General features: G+C 42.7%; 1 protein-coding gene across 1 annotated transcript; it reads left to right on the top strand.

Moving 5' to 3' along the window:
- The first annotated feature begins 415 nt into the window (after nucleotides 1-415).
- LOC117533563 (arginine-hydroxylase NDUFAF5, mitochondrial-like) lies at nucleotides 416-15,362 on the top strand. The gene is made up of 11 exons (XM_034197387.1): nucleotides 416-726; nucleotides 2,774-2,814; nucleotides 8,558-8,621; nucleotides 8,753-8,800; nucleotides 9,107-9,210; nucleotides 10,053-10,092; nucleotides 10,962-11,159; nucleotides 11,359-11,419; nucleotides 11,813-11,896; nucleotides 14,256-14,338; nucleotides 15,002-15,362. Exons 1-11 carry the CDS (start codon nucleotides 514-516, stop codon nucleotides 15,086-15,088), a joined length of 1,023 nt encoding a protein of 340 aa, XP_034053278.1. The 5' UTR covers nucleotides 416-513; the 3' UTR covers nucleotides 15,089-15,362.
- Nucleotides 15,363-16,371: the final 1,009 nt, after the last annotated feature.

Raw genomic sequence — 16,371 nt, 5'->3', positions numbered from 1 at the left:
ACACTTTAAAGCTAAAAGAAATAACAGAAAAATAAATCTCTATACATTTTACGTTGAGTTATTCAATTAGAAAAATATGTATTATATTTTCTTGTTCCAGCTTTCCCTATATAATGATGTTTGATTCATGTAATTGTAATTTAAAATACAGTACTTGGTCTTCTTGGAACCTGTCGACTTTTTCACTATTTTCTGCCATTTGATGGACTAAGGAATCACTCAAAAACATATAGTTGTAGTATATAGTAGTATATATCAAGTGCTTTACAAAGACATATGTACTCACATTTGACATACATTAATATCAGCATACATTTTAGTCAATTTCTTTAGTCCATTTCCAGTCAGTGAATCCAGTTCCATATTTTCAGTTGAACCCATTATAATCCAGCTCCACAGTTTCCCTCCTCCCCTCCTGAGGTCACGGTGTGGAGGACAGCAGGAAATCAGTTGTTGTACAATGCTCTGATGTTCAGAAGATTTCTGCTTTAATTCTCGCTTTTAACCGGCACCATGAGCACCGGAGTGTGCCTCAGACTCCTCCAGACAGCTGGCTCTCCTTCCGCTGCCTCCTGCCGCAGATGGAGCCTGATCTCCGGCTGCAGAGGGATGTCTTCTGCGGGCAGAGGCTCCATGAATGTGTTCAACAGGGAGATGAAGAGGAGGCAGAAGAACTGGGCAGCTTCTCTGCGGGAAGGAAACCAGTACGATTACCTGAGGGACGAGGTAGGAGTCACAGAAATATTAAAAGTGCATATTGTTAGCTGTAATTGGCCCTTTAATAGTGTATATGTGACAGATATAAGATGGGTTGTTGTCGCATTACATTTTTGAATTTGTATATTACATTTATTTTCGATGTATTTATTTTTATTTTACAATATGTGTTACAAAACCTTTTTATAATCAGAAAAGAGCCAAAGACAGCTTAATGTTACCTAAGAAGCATGCATACAATTTACAAAATACACATCTGTAACAGTTTTAAAGATATGCATATATTTTACTTTTTAGTTCTGTTGTATTTACTATTTTGAGATGATTATATCCTATGTTTACGTTTATTTATTTCCTACTATATTTCATTGTCACACTGTGTGCAATCATGCCTTGTTTACATGCTGCTGTGACGACAACAATTCTCAAATTGGGATCAATAAAGTATATCATATATTATATTAATACTGCATTTACGTGCTTTAAGTTGGTAAAAGTCACTGTCTTGGTGTCTTCTCCACCAGGATGCTTCTTAGAGGGACATATAGTGTAGGGATCGACCGATATGGCTTTTTCAAAGCCGATACCGATTATTAGTAATCAAGGAGACCGATAACCGATATTTGGAACCGATATACATTTGCAGTAAAATCAGAAGATCTTAGTGTCAAAAAGTAGAAGAACACAAACTCCAACACAACTTCTTTGAAATGCATTTAAGCATATATTATGTTTAATAAACTTTTAAACATCTTACAACTGGTTTCCTCTCTGTCCTTTTCTTTAGTGCAGCCATCTGCAATGAGTTAGAGAGAGAGACAAGAAGTGGGGCTGCAGGCTGAGATGCTTAACTAACAATAATGATTAATTTATTACATCAAAACAATGCCTGTCTATCTAGCATAACATCCCAATAAGCTGCAACTGCAAAACACTACTGCTAGCTAATGTTTTGCAAACTATTAAAAGTGAGGCTATTACAGTAGACCTAACGTTAGTCTAGTAGCCTCACTTCTAATATTTTGCGAAACATTTGCTAGATACATGTTGGCTAGCTAATGAGCTTCACATATCAACCTGAAAAACTGCGAGGCTCCACTCGCAGCCCAATCCCCCCCCACCCCCCACCCCCCACAGTTTTATCCCCGAGTTTATTTGATTAAAAAAAAAGACCGATAATCGGTCAAATGCGGATTATCGGCCCCGATATTTTCGGCCTGGCCGATCGGTCGACCCCTAATATAGTGTCTGAATCTGACAGACTTGGTTGCGAGATACTAACTAGAATGAAATGAATGAATACTCGTGAATAGATTTTTCCTATTTTGTACCCGTGATCCTTTGATCCCTTGTAAACAAAGTAAGTAAGTAAATATGTCAAACATGCATTCATTTGTAAAATATATATGTCATTATTATGGGAATTTAAAAAATCTTCACACCCAACTTAGATCCCAATGTGTACAAACTTTAACATATTTCTAATCAAACACACCATTTCAATAAAGTGATCTACTGTATGGCACTATATACTGTACTGTATTGAGGTTTTTATGGACTAAATGAGTCCTTGCTAATGTTGGGAAATCTTGAGAAAAATACAAATCTGCAAGAAACATTTGAATTACTGTTTCAAGTTTATTTATATATTATAAATATGATTACATAGTATTTCATTTCAGCAACAAGGCAATATAAAGCACTTTACATTAGAGATGGACTTTTTATTAATCCCCGTGGGGAAATTGTTTCTTTGCATTTGACCCATCCTAGTGTTAGGAGCAGTGTGCTGCCATTTTGAACGGCGCCCGGGGAGCAGTGTAGGGAACGGTGCTTTGCTCAGGGACACCTCGGTAGCACTTGGTCTTGCCGGGACTTGAACTGGTGACCTTCCAGTTGCCAAGCCAAGTCCCTATCGACTTCGCCACCACCGCCATTAACCATCAAAAGAGTTCAAATGCAAAGAAACTCATTATAAAAGCACATTTAAATACGATAAGAAGCTGTCATTAAATACAAATTGAATCAGTGACTCTTTTGCCCTTTCTCCCTGCAGGTTGGCGGTCGAGTGGCTGATCGAGTGTACGACATTGCGAGGTGGGTTTATTCTGGGACAGATTATTTCTTATCAAACACACACTTCCTACTGTAAGAAATTAAAATCAATATATTATGTGAATATTAAATAAATACACCGTTTTATTTTGAAAAGCTTTATTTTGAAGGAAAACCCGGTTGTTTACATTACGTCACTTCCGGGTTCACGTTATCTTTGTTTTCAGCCGTTAGAATGGACCAAATAAAAAGTCATGAATGAGAATATGAGGAGAAAAGGCGTGTGGAGTTATACAACAAACACACAACGTCTAAATCCTCTGATTTGATGCGAAATAAATCCAGAGGAACGAAGCCGGGTGGAAGACCCGCCCATCGTCAAAGCAGCCAATGAGAAGAGGAGAAAGGAATCAGATATACACACGGTGCACGCGGTTCTATTTCGCCCTCTAAGGCTATCGCTATTGGGTAATCCCCCTGCGCACTGAAACACTTGTAGTCCACGCCCACCCGCAAGGTGGGCGCCACCCTCGGGCTCCCTTCCGGTATAAATAGGAAGGAGGCCCGACAATCTGCTCCCTCTTTTCTTCAGCAAACCACGTTACTGAAGCACAGAGACATTTCAATTACAGAGTCAACCATGAGCAACAACTGTGTTCGAGATTGTCCCTCATGTGGCTAAGGATACATCATGAGCTACGACCAACACGCAATGTGCGAATCCTGCCTGGGGCCAGAGCACGCGTACGCGGCTCTCAGCCAGCAGGTCGCATGCTCACACTGTGCCCGTCTCCCCTCGGCCGACAGGAAGCGAAGAGCGGACGCTCTCGCTGCTGCGACCGAGGAGGACGATTGGCCCGTCCAGGCTTTCGAGCACGTGGACGGCAGCATGTCCCTGGAGCCGAGTGCCGGGCAGGAGTCGGACGACTCCTACCCCGTCTCCCTCCACGGTTCTAGGTGGCATCATGGTGGAACTGCCGGAGATCATCTGCAAGGCGGCCGCCTGCAGAGGTCTCCCCGTTCCCCTAGGTCGGGAGAGGTGTGCTCTGGACGACATGGCCGGAGTTTTTTCCCGGGTGCAGACGGTCAGGAGTGATCCGGTCTGGCCGCGCTTCAGGAGGTATCAGGAGGGGGCGGCGGCAAACCCAAGGACCCTGAGGGCTCCGGTGTACACATTTGTTCCCTTCACCAAGGTGGAGGGGTTCACAGATGATGGTTTCCCAACCACCCTTTCTCTGGAGCCGAGCCTGACGGCGTTCTTTGGGGTTAGACAGGCCAACATGATCGCCGGACGGCGCCCTATGTTGGCCTCCACCAGGGACCAGTATGTCGCCCGCCAGGCTGACCGGGCGCATCAGTGTGCTTTTCAGGCGTCGGCGAACAACATCGCGTTGCTCTCCAACTCGGTGGTGACGCTGATGGAGCGGTCCACCACCTTGGCTGCGGATGAGGCGGAGGAGATCAGCAAGGCGGCCAGCACGGCGCTCACGATGTGCGCGTCCGTTGCTGTCTCCCAGGCAAGGATCGCTGCGTGGATGACGCCGATTCAGCGCCACCTCTGGCTGCAGCAGGCGTCTGTCACAGAGCCGGCCATGAAGGTATTACTGGACGCTCCGATCAGCCCAGACGGGCTGTTCGGACCCCAGTTCCTCTCCATGGAGGAGTCCATGAAGGCGGCTGCGGAACAGGCGGACGACATCCGCCAGCACGTTAGCTGGCTCCAGCCTGCGGGTGCATGTGCGCCCGCTCTCAGTGTTTCTCAGAGTGGCAGTGCGTGTGTCTGATGGACAGATGGATGAGCAGGCTGATCAGCAGAGGGTACACCCTGCAGTTCGCCTCCCCCCCACAGTTCAATGGGATACAGGAAACACTCCTGTCATCCCAGGAACAGTGTCTTGCGCTCCAGTCAGAGCTGCGGGAACTCCTGTTGAAAGAGGCTATTTCCAGGGTTCCTCAAGGGAAAAAAAATCAGGGCCATTACTATATTTGCTTGTCCCGAAAAAGACAGGGGGAATGCGACCCATCCTCGATCTGTCAGCTTTCAACGAGGCAATAATGAAAAGGCCTTTTCACATGCTGACGATCAAACAGGTGCTAGAGTGTGTTCACCAGGGAGACTGGTTCACCTCTATAGACCTAAAGGATGCATACTTCCACGTACCCATCATCCCACAACACAGGAAATTCCTGCGGTTTTCATTCCAGGGAATATCGTACCAGTACAACAGTCTGCCGTTCGGTTATTCCCTGGCTCCTCGCACCTTTTCAAAGTGTGTAGAGACGGCGCTGCACCCGCTACACAGAGGCGGGATGAGAGTACTGTTTTACCTGGACAACCTGCTGTTGCTGGCTCGCTCCAGGGAGGAAGTTGCTTTACAGACGGTACAGCTCGTATCGCATCTGTCAAAGCTGAGTTTCGTAATAAACTCGAAGAAGAGCTGCCCTCTTCCCTCCCAGAGTATTATTTACCTGGGTGTGGAATTAAACTCAGCCCGCATGAGAGCGCGACTCTCGCAGCAGAGAGTGGAGGCACTGATAGCTCTCCTTCGACGCGTCACACCCCGCAGCATGGTGACAGCCCTCTCCGTGATGCAGCTGCTTGGCATGATGGCAGCCGGTCACATGGTGATTCCCCTGGGTCTCCTTCACATGAGGAGACTCCAGAGGTGGTTTATTCGCCTACGCATCGACCCCGTGCGACAGAAGAGGCGCATGGTGGCCATCCCTCCTTCCGTGGGTTCAGACTTAACCTATTGGAAAAGTCCCCACGTCCTGTCAGCGGGTGTGGCCCTGGGCAGAGTTACGTCACACATCTCGGTGTTCACAGACGCATCTCTTTCAGGGTGGGGAGGAACGTGCATGTCGCAGGCAGTGGGGGGACAGTGGCCGGCTCACATGTCCCTCCACATAAACGTGCTGGAATTGCTCTCCGTACGGAGAGTAATTCAGCATTTTGCCCCATTGCTGCAGAATCAGCATGTGTTGATTCGCACAGACAACAGAGCCGCGGCAGCCTACATCAATCGCCAGGGCGGAGTACGCTCAGCGCAGCTTCTGAACACAGCCAGGCGGCTGTTGATCTGGGCGCGCGCACACTTGCTCTCCATCAGAGCAATGTATGTTTTCGGCGAATTGAACAGAGGGGCAGACCTCATGTCCAGAGAAGGTCCTCGCCAGGGGGACTGGAGCCTCCATCCCGAGCTGATCTCCCAGGTTTGGAGCCGGTTCGGGAGAGCAGAGGTGGATCTGTTCACCGCACGCGGGAACGCGCAATGCGCCCTCTGGTTCTCCCTGACAGCGCAGGACCACCCCCCCCTGGGGGTGGACGCGTTCGCACATCGTCAATGGCCCAGGGGACTGTTGTACGCTTTCCCACCAGTCCCGCTGATCCCTCGGTTCCTGGACCGAGTGCAGGACTGTCAGTGATCCTAATTGCCCGGGAGCGCACGGGCGCTTCCTGGTTTCCATGCCTACAGTGTACGCTGTCAGGCAGACCGTGGGAAATTCCGTGGCGCGGGGACGCTCTCTCGCAGGTGGAGGGAGCGATCATCATTCACCCAGTGATAGGCCAGCACTTATGGGCATGGCCCCTGAACAGGAACACTTAGAGGGGTTGGGCCTCTCTCAAGATGTTGTACGTACCATTCAGGGAGCCAGGGCCGCGTCTACCAGAGCGTCCTCCACAACGTCCTCCACAGCCAAGTGGACAGCGTTCCAGCGTTGGTGTGTAGAAAGAAGCCTGGACCCCATTACGTGCCCCCTGCCTCACGTGCTGTCATTCCTCCAGCTGTTGTTGGACAGGAATTTGGCCTTCAACACAATCAAGGTATATGCGGCTGCCATATCATCTTGTCACATGGGTTTCGGGGTTGGGACGTTGTTCAGTCACCCCCTGACGAAACGTTTTCTTCGAGGAGTACGAAGACTCAGACCTGTGTCACGCGCACTGGCGCCTCAGTGGGATATGTGGCGCGCACGGCTGCCTTGCGCCGTTCTCAGCGCCTGTTTGTGCACTATAGAGAGCGCTCGATCGGGCAACCTCTGTCTGCACAACGGCTGTCACACTGGCTGTGTGAGGCTGTCTCCTCTGGGGTGGATCCCACGGAGAACATCAATGCGCACTCCACCAGGAATTCTGGAGGAATTTCCTCCTCCACGGCTTTGCACGGAGGAATGTCATTTGCACTGCTGCATCTTGGTCTTCCCCCTGTTCATTTATTCAATTTTATTTGAGGGATGTCTCGCATTCCTCTCTGACACACCCTGTACTGAGTGTCCTGTCAGAGTGAGGGACGTCAGGGATCCAGCTGTGCGCCTCTCGCCTGCCTTTCGGCACGCGGAGAGCGCCTCCTTGTTCCCTCTTATAGGAGGGATGTTCCTTTTCCTCTGACACATTTTGTACGGAGTGCCTGGTCAGAGTGAGTGACGTCTGGGATCCAGCTGTGCGCTCTCCTGCCTGTCTGACATGCAGAGAGCTGCTGTTCCCCCTCTTTTGTCTCTGGGCAAAGTGTGACCTTCGTCTCTACTTTCTCACAGCGGCAGGTATGTTTTGTTCCCAGCCTTCGTCCCCTTATGGAAAATATTCATGTTTTGCTATGTTCCAGGGACTGTGATGCGCCATTACGCATGGCACAACAGGCAGGGGGTGTTATTGAGCAGGTGTGTCTGTGCTTCTAGTGCCGGGCGGACCCAGTGGGGCGCAGACTACATCATGCTTCGCCCTTAACCCAATACAAGTGTTTCAGTGCTGCGCAGGGGGATTACCCAATAGCGATAGCCGTAGAGGGCTACACCAATACTCATAGAAGCTGGAGTTACAGTAGGTAACTTCAGATTCTCGCTCTCTTCACCTCTATGTACACAGCTGTGTTTACTACCTGTTTGTTCCAATACAACGATATTTTATTAAAATTACTCCTTTGAACTTTCCGAGATTCCGTTCGTCTCCTTTTTAACTCTCTCCTGGACTTGGAAATAAAGAACAGATCATCACGACCAGTGTTGGGACTAACGCGTTACAAACTAACGCGTTACTGTAACGCAACTACCTTTTGCGGTAACTAATAGCGTTACTAGTTACCTATTCCCATTCAGTAACGCCGTTATAGTTACTGTGATTTAAATGGGTGCGTTACTGCGTTACATTATGTGATCCAACTGAACCGAATCTCCCTGCGGATGTAACTTACAGGCGATTACAGTTATGTCCTCTCACAGTACCATGGAAAAGGGAAAGTGACCAGAGAGGAGTGATGATTGGTTAACGCGGGGGAACATTTCAGGGTAAGCCAATCAGAGACAGAGTTGGGCGGGTCTTGCCTTATGGGGAAAATACACAGACACACAAACACTTGCTAACACACACATACACGGCAACGCCCACCACCAGCACACACACACATACAATGGCAGATGCAAGTATCAGCGAGAGCAGCAGCGCATTTACAACTTCGAGATATAACCACTATTTTCAATTTGCGGGGATAAAGGACGCACAAAATATTATGGTCAAATGTAAACTGTGTGCACGACAGAAAGCATTGTCTTACTGTGCCACAGAACAACACAAAAACTTGTATTTGTATTGTTATTATTTTTAAAGTAAAGTAACTTGTTACTAGTTACTTTTATAATTTAGTAACTAATAAAGTAACTCGTTTTTTGAGAGCAGTAACTATAACTATTACTAGTTACTTTTAAAAAGTAACTTGCCCAACACTGATCACGACACAGGTTTTCTTTCCTCTCTCTCTTCTCAAACGTTGTCCCCTCTGTCTCCTCTCAGGACGTTTCCTCTGGCTCTGGACATCGGCGGTGGAAAAAGTCACATTGCAGAACATCTAAACAAGGTAAGTGTGTTCATGTTGGTCATAACGTGTTATTTAAAATGCTCTCAGTGTCAAAAATATCGTCTTTATTTGAGTTAAATACTTTCAGCCTCAACTGACTTCTTGTCTTTTTTCGCTTGTTGTCGTTTCAGGAGTTTGTGGAGCGTTTGTTCCTGACGGACATCTCAGAGAAAGCTCTGGTGAGGGTTGAAAGAAATCATCTGATAATCTGGTCGTTCTTGAAGTCGCTGAGAAATTAGAAATAATAAAAACCGTAGTTAAAAGGGTTCATTTGGGAGAATTAAGCATGGATAAAAATGGGTAGTAGATGCATAAAATGCAAATATGAGCACAATATGTCCTCCTTAAGTTAAAATATGAGTGAACCCTGGTGAATATGATCACTTAGCATCAGTTATGGACTTAAAACAGTAATTACTGATGAGGGCAGATGTTGTTTGTACTGATACATGATCCTGATCTAAATGTGTTTTATGTCTCTTCAGAAACAGAGACGACAGACTGAGATCCCGACTCATCACGTTCTCGCTGATGAGGAGTTTCTGCCCTTTAAAGAAAACACCTTCGACCTGGTGGTGAGCAGCCTGAGGTGAGCAATACATGACTTTAATAGTTATCATGTTTTATATGTTGGTTCAGGGTTTTCACACATTTAAGGAACATACGTTGTCTTTAATTGTACTAAATACAAGATTCAAAGGTTTTATTGTCATACGCACAAAGCTACAGTGTAGAAATGGCAATGAAATTATTCTGACCCGAGCTCTTCCAACAATGCAACATATATAATACGATACAAAATAAAAAGTAGTGCAAAAAGTATATATATATGTCAATAGAATATGGGATATGTACAAGAACAGAATATGAAATTAAATAATGTAAATCAAGACAGAATGATATACGGTTAATTACAAGTCAAATTATCCACTTTATATTAATCCTGTATTTTTTTCTATTGAGATTTTTTTTCAAATTGTGCAAATTAAACATACAAACTGTACCATAAACCTAATGGTGATCCTAGCTGTCGATCCTATTTTCTAAAAAGACCACCACTGTACTGTACCTAAAATAACACAAAAACAGATAATGTAAAATGTATTATCTGTTCGATTTACACACGGCATCTATTGCACGTCTGTCTGTCCTGGGAGAGGGATCCCTCCTCTGTTGCTCTCCCTGAGGTTTCTCCCATGTTCCCTTTAAACTGTGGGTTTTCTCCGGAAGTATTTCCTTGTACAATGTGAGGGTCTAAGGACAGAGGGTGTCGTATTGTCATACTGATATTCTGTACACACTGTGAAGTCCACTGAGACAAATGTAACATATGTGATATTGGGCTGTATAAATAAACATTGATTTATTTATTGATTGATTGAACTTCACACCATAGTAATGTCATCTCACTTGTCCTCTCTCCTCTTTCAGTCTGCACTGGATCAACGACTTGCCTGGAGCTCTCAGACAGGTGAGGATAAAAATAAGAAACTCTACTTATACAAGTTTTTTATTTACATGTTAAAGGCGAATACATTTTTTGTGTGTCTGTTTGCCTTCTGATGATCTTTCACTAGAGGTCGTTGTTTCCACTATTTTAAAGTATAATTAGGCCGATTCGAACAGGACAACATTTGGTCATCTTTGTTGTTTTCCTATGGTTTATCTCTTCTTGATCTTAGCTCACTTCACGAAATGGTGGAAGGCCCTCTGTCTCATTCAAAAAAGTTTAAAAGCCTTTAATAAGCCTTTAATTAAAGCTGTTTTTTAACAAAGTGCCTTGGACATTTCTTCTTGTTTACACTTTTGTGTTCCCCATTGAACTTGTTTTCACTGTCTCTACACGTGTTTGAACTAATGAGCTCTCCGAATCTTTTCTTTCTGATGTTTAATTCAACTGTATGTTAACACCTTTATTCGTAAGGATGCAATTGTAATTGATTTCCCTTTAATTTACAAGAAGACTCCAGTGTGTTGGCCTTTTTTTTCTTTGCTGATGTGTTCAGCCTCAACATGTATATCTTTTTGATTTGATTTGGTTTATTTCGAATGTGTAGAACAATAATACAAAATAATAGTAATAATAAAATGATTTATTATACTATACAAACTTAAGCAGTGTCAAATTGATAAACAAAAATATTACTGACTCTAAATAATATATAAACAAATGATCTACTTAATGACACATCCGAAAAGGGGTTTACACTTATGTAATCCCACCCCTTCTCTTCACTTAGCATATAACAGTGATAAGTCCCGGGTCAATTGGTGAGTTCATAGAGAAATAAGCAGTTTGTATTAACAGTATCTGTTTCCTCCTCCTCCTCCTCCTCTCAGATCCACCAGGTGCTGAAGCCGGACGGGGTGTTCATCGGGGCGATGGTGGGGGGGGAGACGCTATACGAGCTGCGCTGCTCCCTCCAGCTGGGGGAGACGGAGAGGGAGGGAGGGTTCTCCCCCCACGTCTCCCCCTACACCGCCGTCACTGACCTGGGGAACCTGCTGGGTCAGGCCGGATTCACCATGCTCACTGTGGTGACACACACACACACACACACACACACACACTCACTCACTCACTCACTTACTTACTTACTTATACATACATACAAACACAAACACACACACACACAAATTAAAAGAAATGGCATTCTTTTTTATTTGACATACATTAAGATTACATAAAGTCATACATTAAAAACGAATTATTCACTTTTCTGTCTTTCTGTTTCAGGACACAGATGAAGTTCAGGTTCATTATCCAGGAATCATTGAAGTCATGACCGACCTACAAGGTATGACCTCCTCTCTGTTAATGTGCGACTCAATTAGTTCATCAAAAGCATACAGTGTGAAACTCTGTGAAAACGAGGATGATATCAACGCTGTTAATGTGTCAAACCTTTTGGTGTCAAGTTTCACACTTATTTCATTTTAGTTTGCTTATGTGGGGCTAAATGTAAGCTCTTTAAGTAGTATTTAAGAGCTCTTTAAACCTTCTACTTTTGAGGAGCTTTCAATGTTTGTATATCGTTGACATTGTCATTTGTAGAATTATAGTTGTTTCAATAGCACTTTATTCCAATCTGTCAATTACATTTCATACATCTCTGTTTTTCAGTCGTCTAAACCAGATCTGGCAACTTTTATTCTACATGTTTTGCAATGTTTATATAATTATTCTGCAGGTATGGGTGAGAGTAACTGTGCGTGGAACAGGAGGTCGATGTTAAACAGAGACTCAATACTCGCAGCAGCAGCTATTTATAAAGGTGAGTGTTAAAGCTGCTACGCCTCCCTTTAACAATAAAACACAATATAATAATAATAATAATACATTTTATTTTTAGGCGCCTTTCATGACACCCAAGGACACCGTACAATTTGTTGAAAAAAAATATATATATATATATCACAGATTAGTCTCCAGCTTTACAAACGTGTCATTCCTTCATTCATGCATTTATACATGTCTGCACTACAGATATATTCAGATTCACAATACTCTATTGTCCATTACATTTACATAAAATGGAAATGTGTCATTGGCACCGGCAAATAAAACAACACTCACGACCACACACATACAGTTCACACACAATACTCACAAAAAAAGCATCATATAGTCTTTTTACTTTAACCCATAGAGCTCCATTGTTGTCCAAAAACTATTAAAACACATACTTTTAGATTGGATTGTGCAAAGTACACTGCTTCCAACCAGTCTTTCGAGTCTTCTGGCCAATCAGAATCAAGATTGTTGCCGGAAGTCCCCACGGAGAATAACTACGGTAGAACTACTCTTTATACATCCATGGGTACAACTTCACATTAAATGCCATTTTCTTAATGTCTTTCGTTTTTTGTAAAGCACTTTGAATTGCCTTGTATTGAAAGGTGCTATATAAATACATTTGCCTTGCCTTCACATACAAATGAACACATAATGAAATATGACCCCCGGTTTGATGATTGACAGGTCACAGAACAATGGGGGCTATCTACCCTACCCACAATTCACACAGACAAGTTCAGCTGTCAGAACAAAGTGAAAAACAAACAATGGCATCAAATATTATGAATATGTCGGGTAGTAATAGATGTATTTATTTTCTTCTCAGAGTGTACCAGAATCCGTAGTTTATATGTTAGTATTTCTAAAAATCTCCTGGGGGAGAATCCCCCCTGACCCCCCTGCTGGGGATGGGCTTTCAGCATGTGGGCCTTTTGACAGTTCAGCTTTGAGTCCATCATCTCATTAAACCTTTTTTAAAGAATACTTTAGTTCTGTGAAGAGATATATCCACTGTACTTCACTTTAATTAATATTGTATGCTGAAAAGCGTATATATATTACAGCACGATCTTTTGTTGAATAGATTTGAGTGGTTCAACATTTCGGGTCGCGATTTATTGACTAAGGAAAAAGTGGGTCCCGAGGCCTGACCAGTTGAGAACCACTGCTCTAAGTCATACAGATGTTATCAATGTTGGCTGCACAGTGTAATTTAAGCATTAATTAAACAGTTAGTGTTCAGTTTTTATGAATGGTGCAAATGTGTTGGAGCAGAGAGACACATTTTTGCGATATGTTAAAAATAGGAAATATATAACATTGGGTCTGATTTATTCTTGAAATAAGATTCCATATTTAGGTGTTTCTTTATTTCTGACACTTCTGTTCTCATTCTCCCACAGTGTTGACCTTATTAAGCCTGATCTGGTGTTATGGTTCCTCAGTATGCACACTGACACATCAGCCTCAAATACTCACATGTCTGCCGCTGTTTGAACTCTGCTGGTTTAACTTCCTCTATTGAAGTGTTTCTTCTCATGGTTTTTGCTTTGCATTCTCAAATGATATCAGGTTTCAGTCGTGAAGAAGTACTCAGATCTTTGAGTAGAAGTGCAACAATACTATGTTACATGTAGAAATCCTGCATTCAAAACTTCTTTCAGATACAAGTACAACATAAAAACATCAAAGTAGGAAAAATACTCAACATGCAGAATACCATTTCAGAATATTATATTGCTGTATTATAGTTATTAAAGCATTCATGTGTTCATTAGTTTCATTGTTGCAGCAGCTACAGGTGGAGCTCATTTACCTTATGTATGTACTGCCGGGTAGTTTCATTAATTAAAGACATTATTTTGTATTTATTTATATTTTGTATAAATAATCTTTATCTGCAAACTAAATGTGTTGGAAAAAGTACATTTCCTATTTTCTGTTCACTTCATAATTTTGTAGCCATTGACGTGTGCTTATTTATCTTAATTGTATTACTAACTTATAACTAATTTTTCTATATATTTAATATGTTTATTATTTATCTTTTTATAGTCTGCTTTCAGAATCTGATCAGGATGAAGTATAGTTGCTTTAAATGGAGCTTCTTAAGTATCTGAACATTTTACTGAAGTGCAGTACTTTTGTACATGAAGTTACTTTCAGCTCACTGTCAGCTTTAATGGTCAAACTCATCTTTGTGCTGGTTAGCCTCCTGTAGCTTAGCACAAAGACAGGAAGCAGAAGCAAACTGCTAGCTTTGCTTCATGAAAAGTCAAATAAAACACCAATGTTTTTGCTTCCTTATTGCATGTGTTTATGTGTGTGTGTTTCAGAGATGTACGGCAGTGAGGACGGGTCGGTGCCGGCCACCTTCGAGATCCTCTACATGATCGGCTGGAAGCCTCATGAGTCTCAGGTGTTCACAATAATAATAATAATACATGGGACTTTTATAGCGCTTTTCATGAAACTCAAAGACGCTTTGACAGTTAAGAAAAATAAAGACAAGAGAAAACACAAGAGGAACACAAACACAGTGCTCCTAAAAGTTGTTGTTAATAGTTTATTTGTCTTTATTCGTGATACTAAGCACTAGGGATGCACCAGTCTGATAGAAAGTATCGGTCGGACGCTGGCCAAAATCACTGGGCATTGTCAATATGTAATATTTTACACTGGAATTATAATTGATTTGTTATACTAAATACTCTATACTTTATATAATATATAAACTTTGGCACATGGTTGCAGATTAAATGTATTTTTGACTTCTTAAATGGTGCTATAAAAGGAAGCAGAAAAATGCCATTTTAGTTTGGTGTTGTTGTACTACAACTCCCAGAGTTCAACTGTCTTTATCAAACTGTATGTGCATCATTATGATATTCCTTCAAATGTTTATTGACTCGTATATATGCCAAATACTTGTTTTCTGTTTATTCCAAATAACCAAAAATGTACGCACCTTTATCAGAAACAATCACTGCTGTGTCTTATCCATCAGATGCATGAGCAGAGGAGATATGTTGTCAAGAAAAGCGATTTAATTGTTTACATTTGGTTTGTTTCTCTTTTTCAGGCCAAACCAGCGAAGCGAGGCTCGGCCAACGTGTCGTTTGCGGATCTGTCGCAGATCGGCCAGCCGCCCAACACCACCAAGTCCTAGAAGCATCTGAGCTAATTAACAACTGCAGAGTGTAAATAATATATTTTATTTAATCAACTAGGGTAGGCGATGTGTTGTAGTACTATTGTCTGGAATAAAGAACAGCATTTCCTCTTGCAGGAAAATGTACTTTGAGAAAACCAGAAGCAGTGACTTGTTGATGTTTTAAATACCAGCTGATGTAATGAGATCAGACCTTTATCAATCAGAGTGAAACAGAGGAGATAGGAGTTCCCGCAGGGATAAGAATACAAATAAAAGATACCGAATTTTCTTTTTATCTGTGTTTTTGGTGCATACATAAAACAAAAGTCTAAACACGGATATCTTAAGAAAACTATAATAACGTACAAAATATAGCAATATTACATCGAATATGGTTGAAATATACAGTATGTATACCCGTAGAAATAAAATAGGAATAATACAGTATCAATAGAGTATCTAAGGAATGCAGTAGGGTAGTGTGAGTACAATATGTGCACATTGTACATAATGTGCTACATGGTTAAGCTGTACTGAAAAAACATGTATACAGTATAATAATATTCAATGGTTAGACTAACAGATCTAATTTCAGTCAAATTGAGTGAAAGAGAAATAGTGCAAATCACTTTATTAAATATTTCAGCAGCAGATGTCCTGTCTCTCAGTGACAGACATTTTTTTTGTTTTAAAGGGCCCATGTCATGCTTTTCTGGTTATTACCCATCCCCTTTTGTGTTATGAAGGTTTTTATGCATGTATTGTTTGTAGCCTTTATTTAACCAGGTGAAAGCCCCTTGAGATCAAAATATCTCTTTTTCAAGGGTGACCTGCAGCACAATGTAAACGGTCACAAACCCTCAAAGTACACCCTGTAGCGAGTAAAACTCTAACACAGAAAAGACCTGTCTGTGCTGCCCCAGAACGCCTCGTTGGAGATTTCTCTTTTTCCATTGTTTGCTTCCTGGGTTCTGTGACGTGTGAACACCCAAATCAACAACAAATGGACCAATCTGCAGAGCACCTCACACATCAGGATCCCTTGGCTAACTAAGGGAGTCCCATTGACTTGGATAGAGATCCCTGAACGCTGGTAATAGACGAGTTGGGATAGCGGGGAAATTCTCTCCGTAGACCCATTCTCACAGCGTTATAAACCTTTTTCTTACTCAATATCAAACCACACTTATTGTTTTTACCTCGGCTGTGAGTGTTTGTGTGTGCTCAGGATGAGTTTCGCTTGTTCTCGCTGTATCGCCGACCCGGAAACCTGTCCGCTCCTCGCAGCAGCAACGAGC

This window comes from Gymnodraco acuticeps, unplaced genomic scaffold (assembly GCF_902827175.1).
Source record: "Gymnodraco acuticeps unplaced genomic scaffold, fGymAcu1.1, whole genome shotgun sequence".
Lineage (NCBI taxonomy): Eukaryota > Metazoa > Chordata > Actinopteri > Perciformes > Bathydraconidae > Gymnodraco > Gymnodraco acuticeps.
Note: the sequence above shows the minus strand (reverse complement) of the source record. Positions and strands in the feature narration are given on the sequence as shown.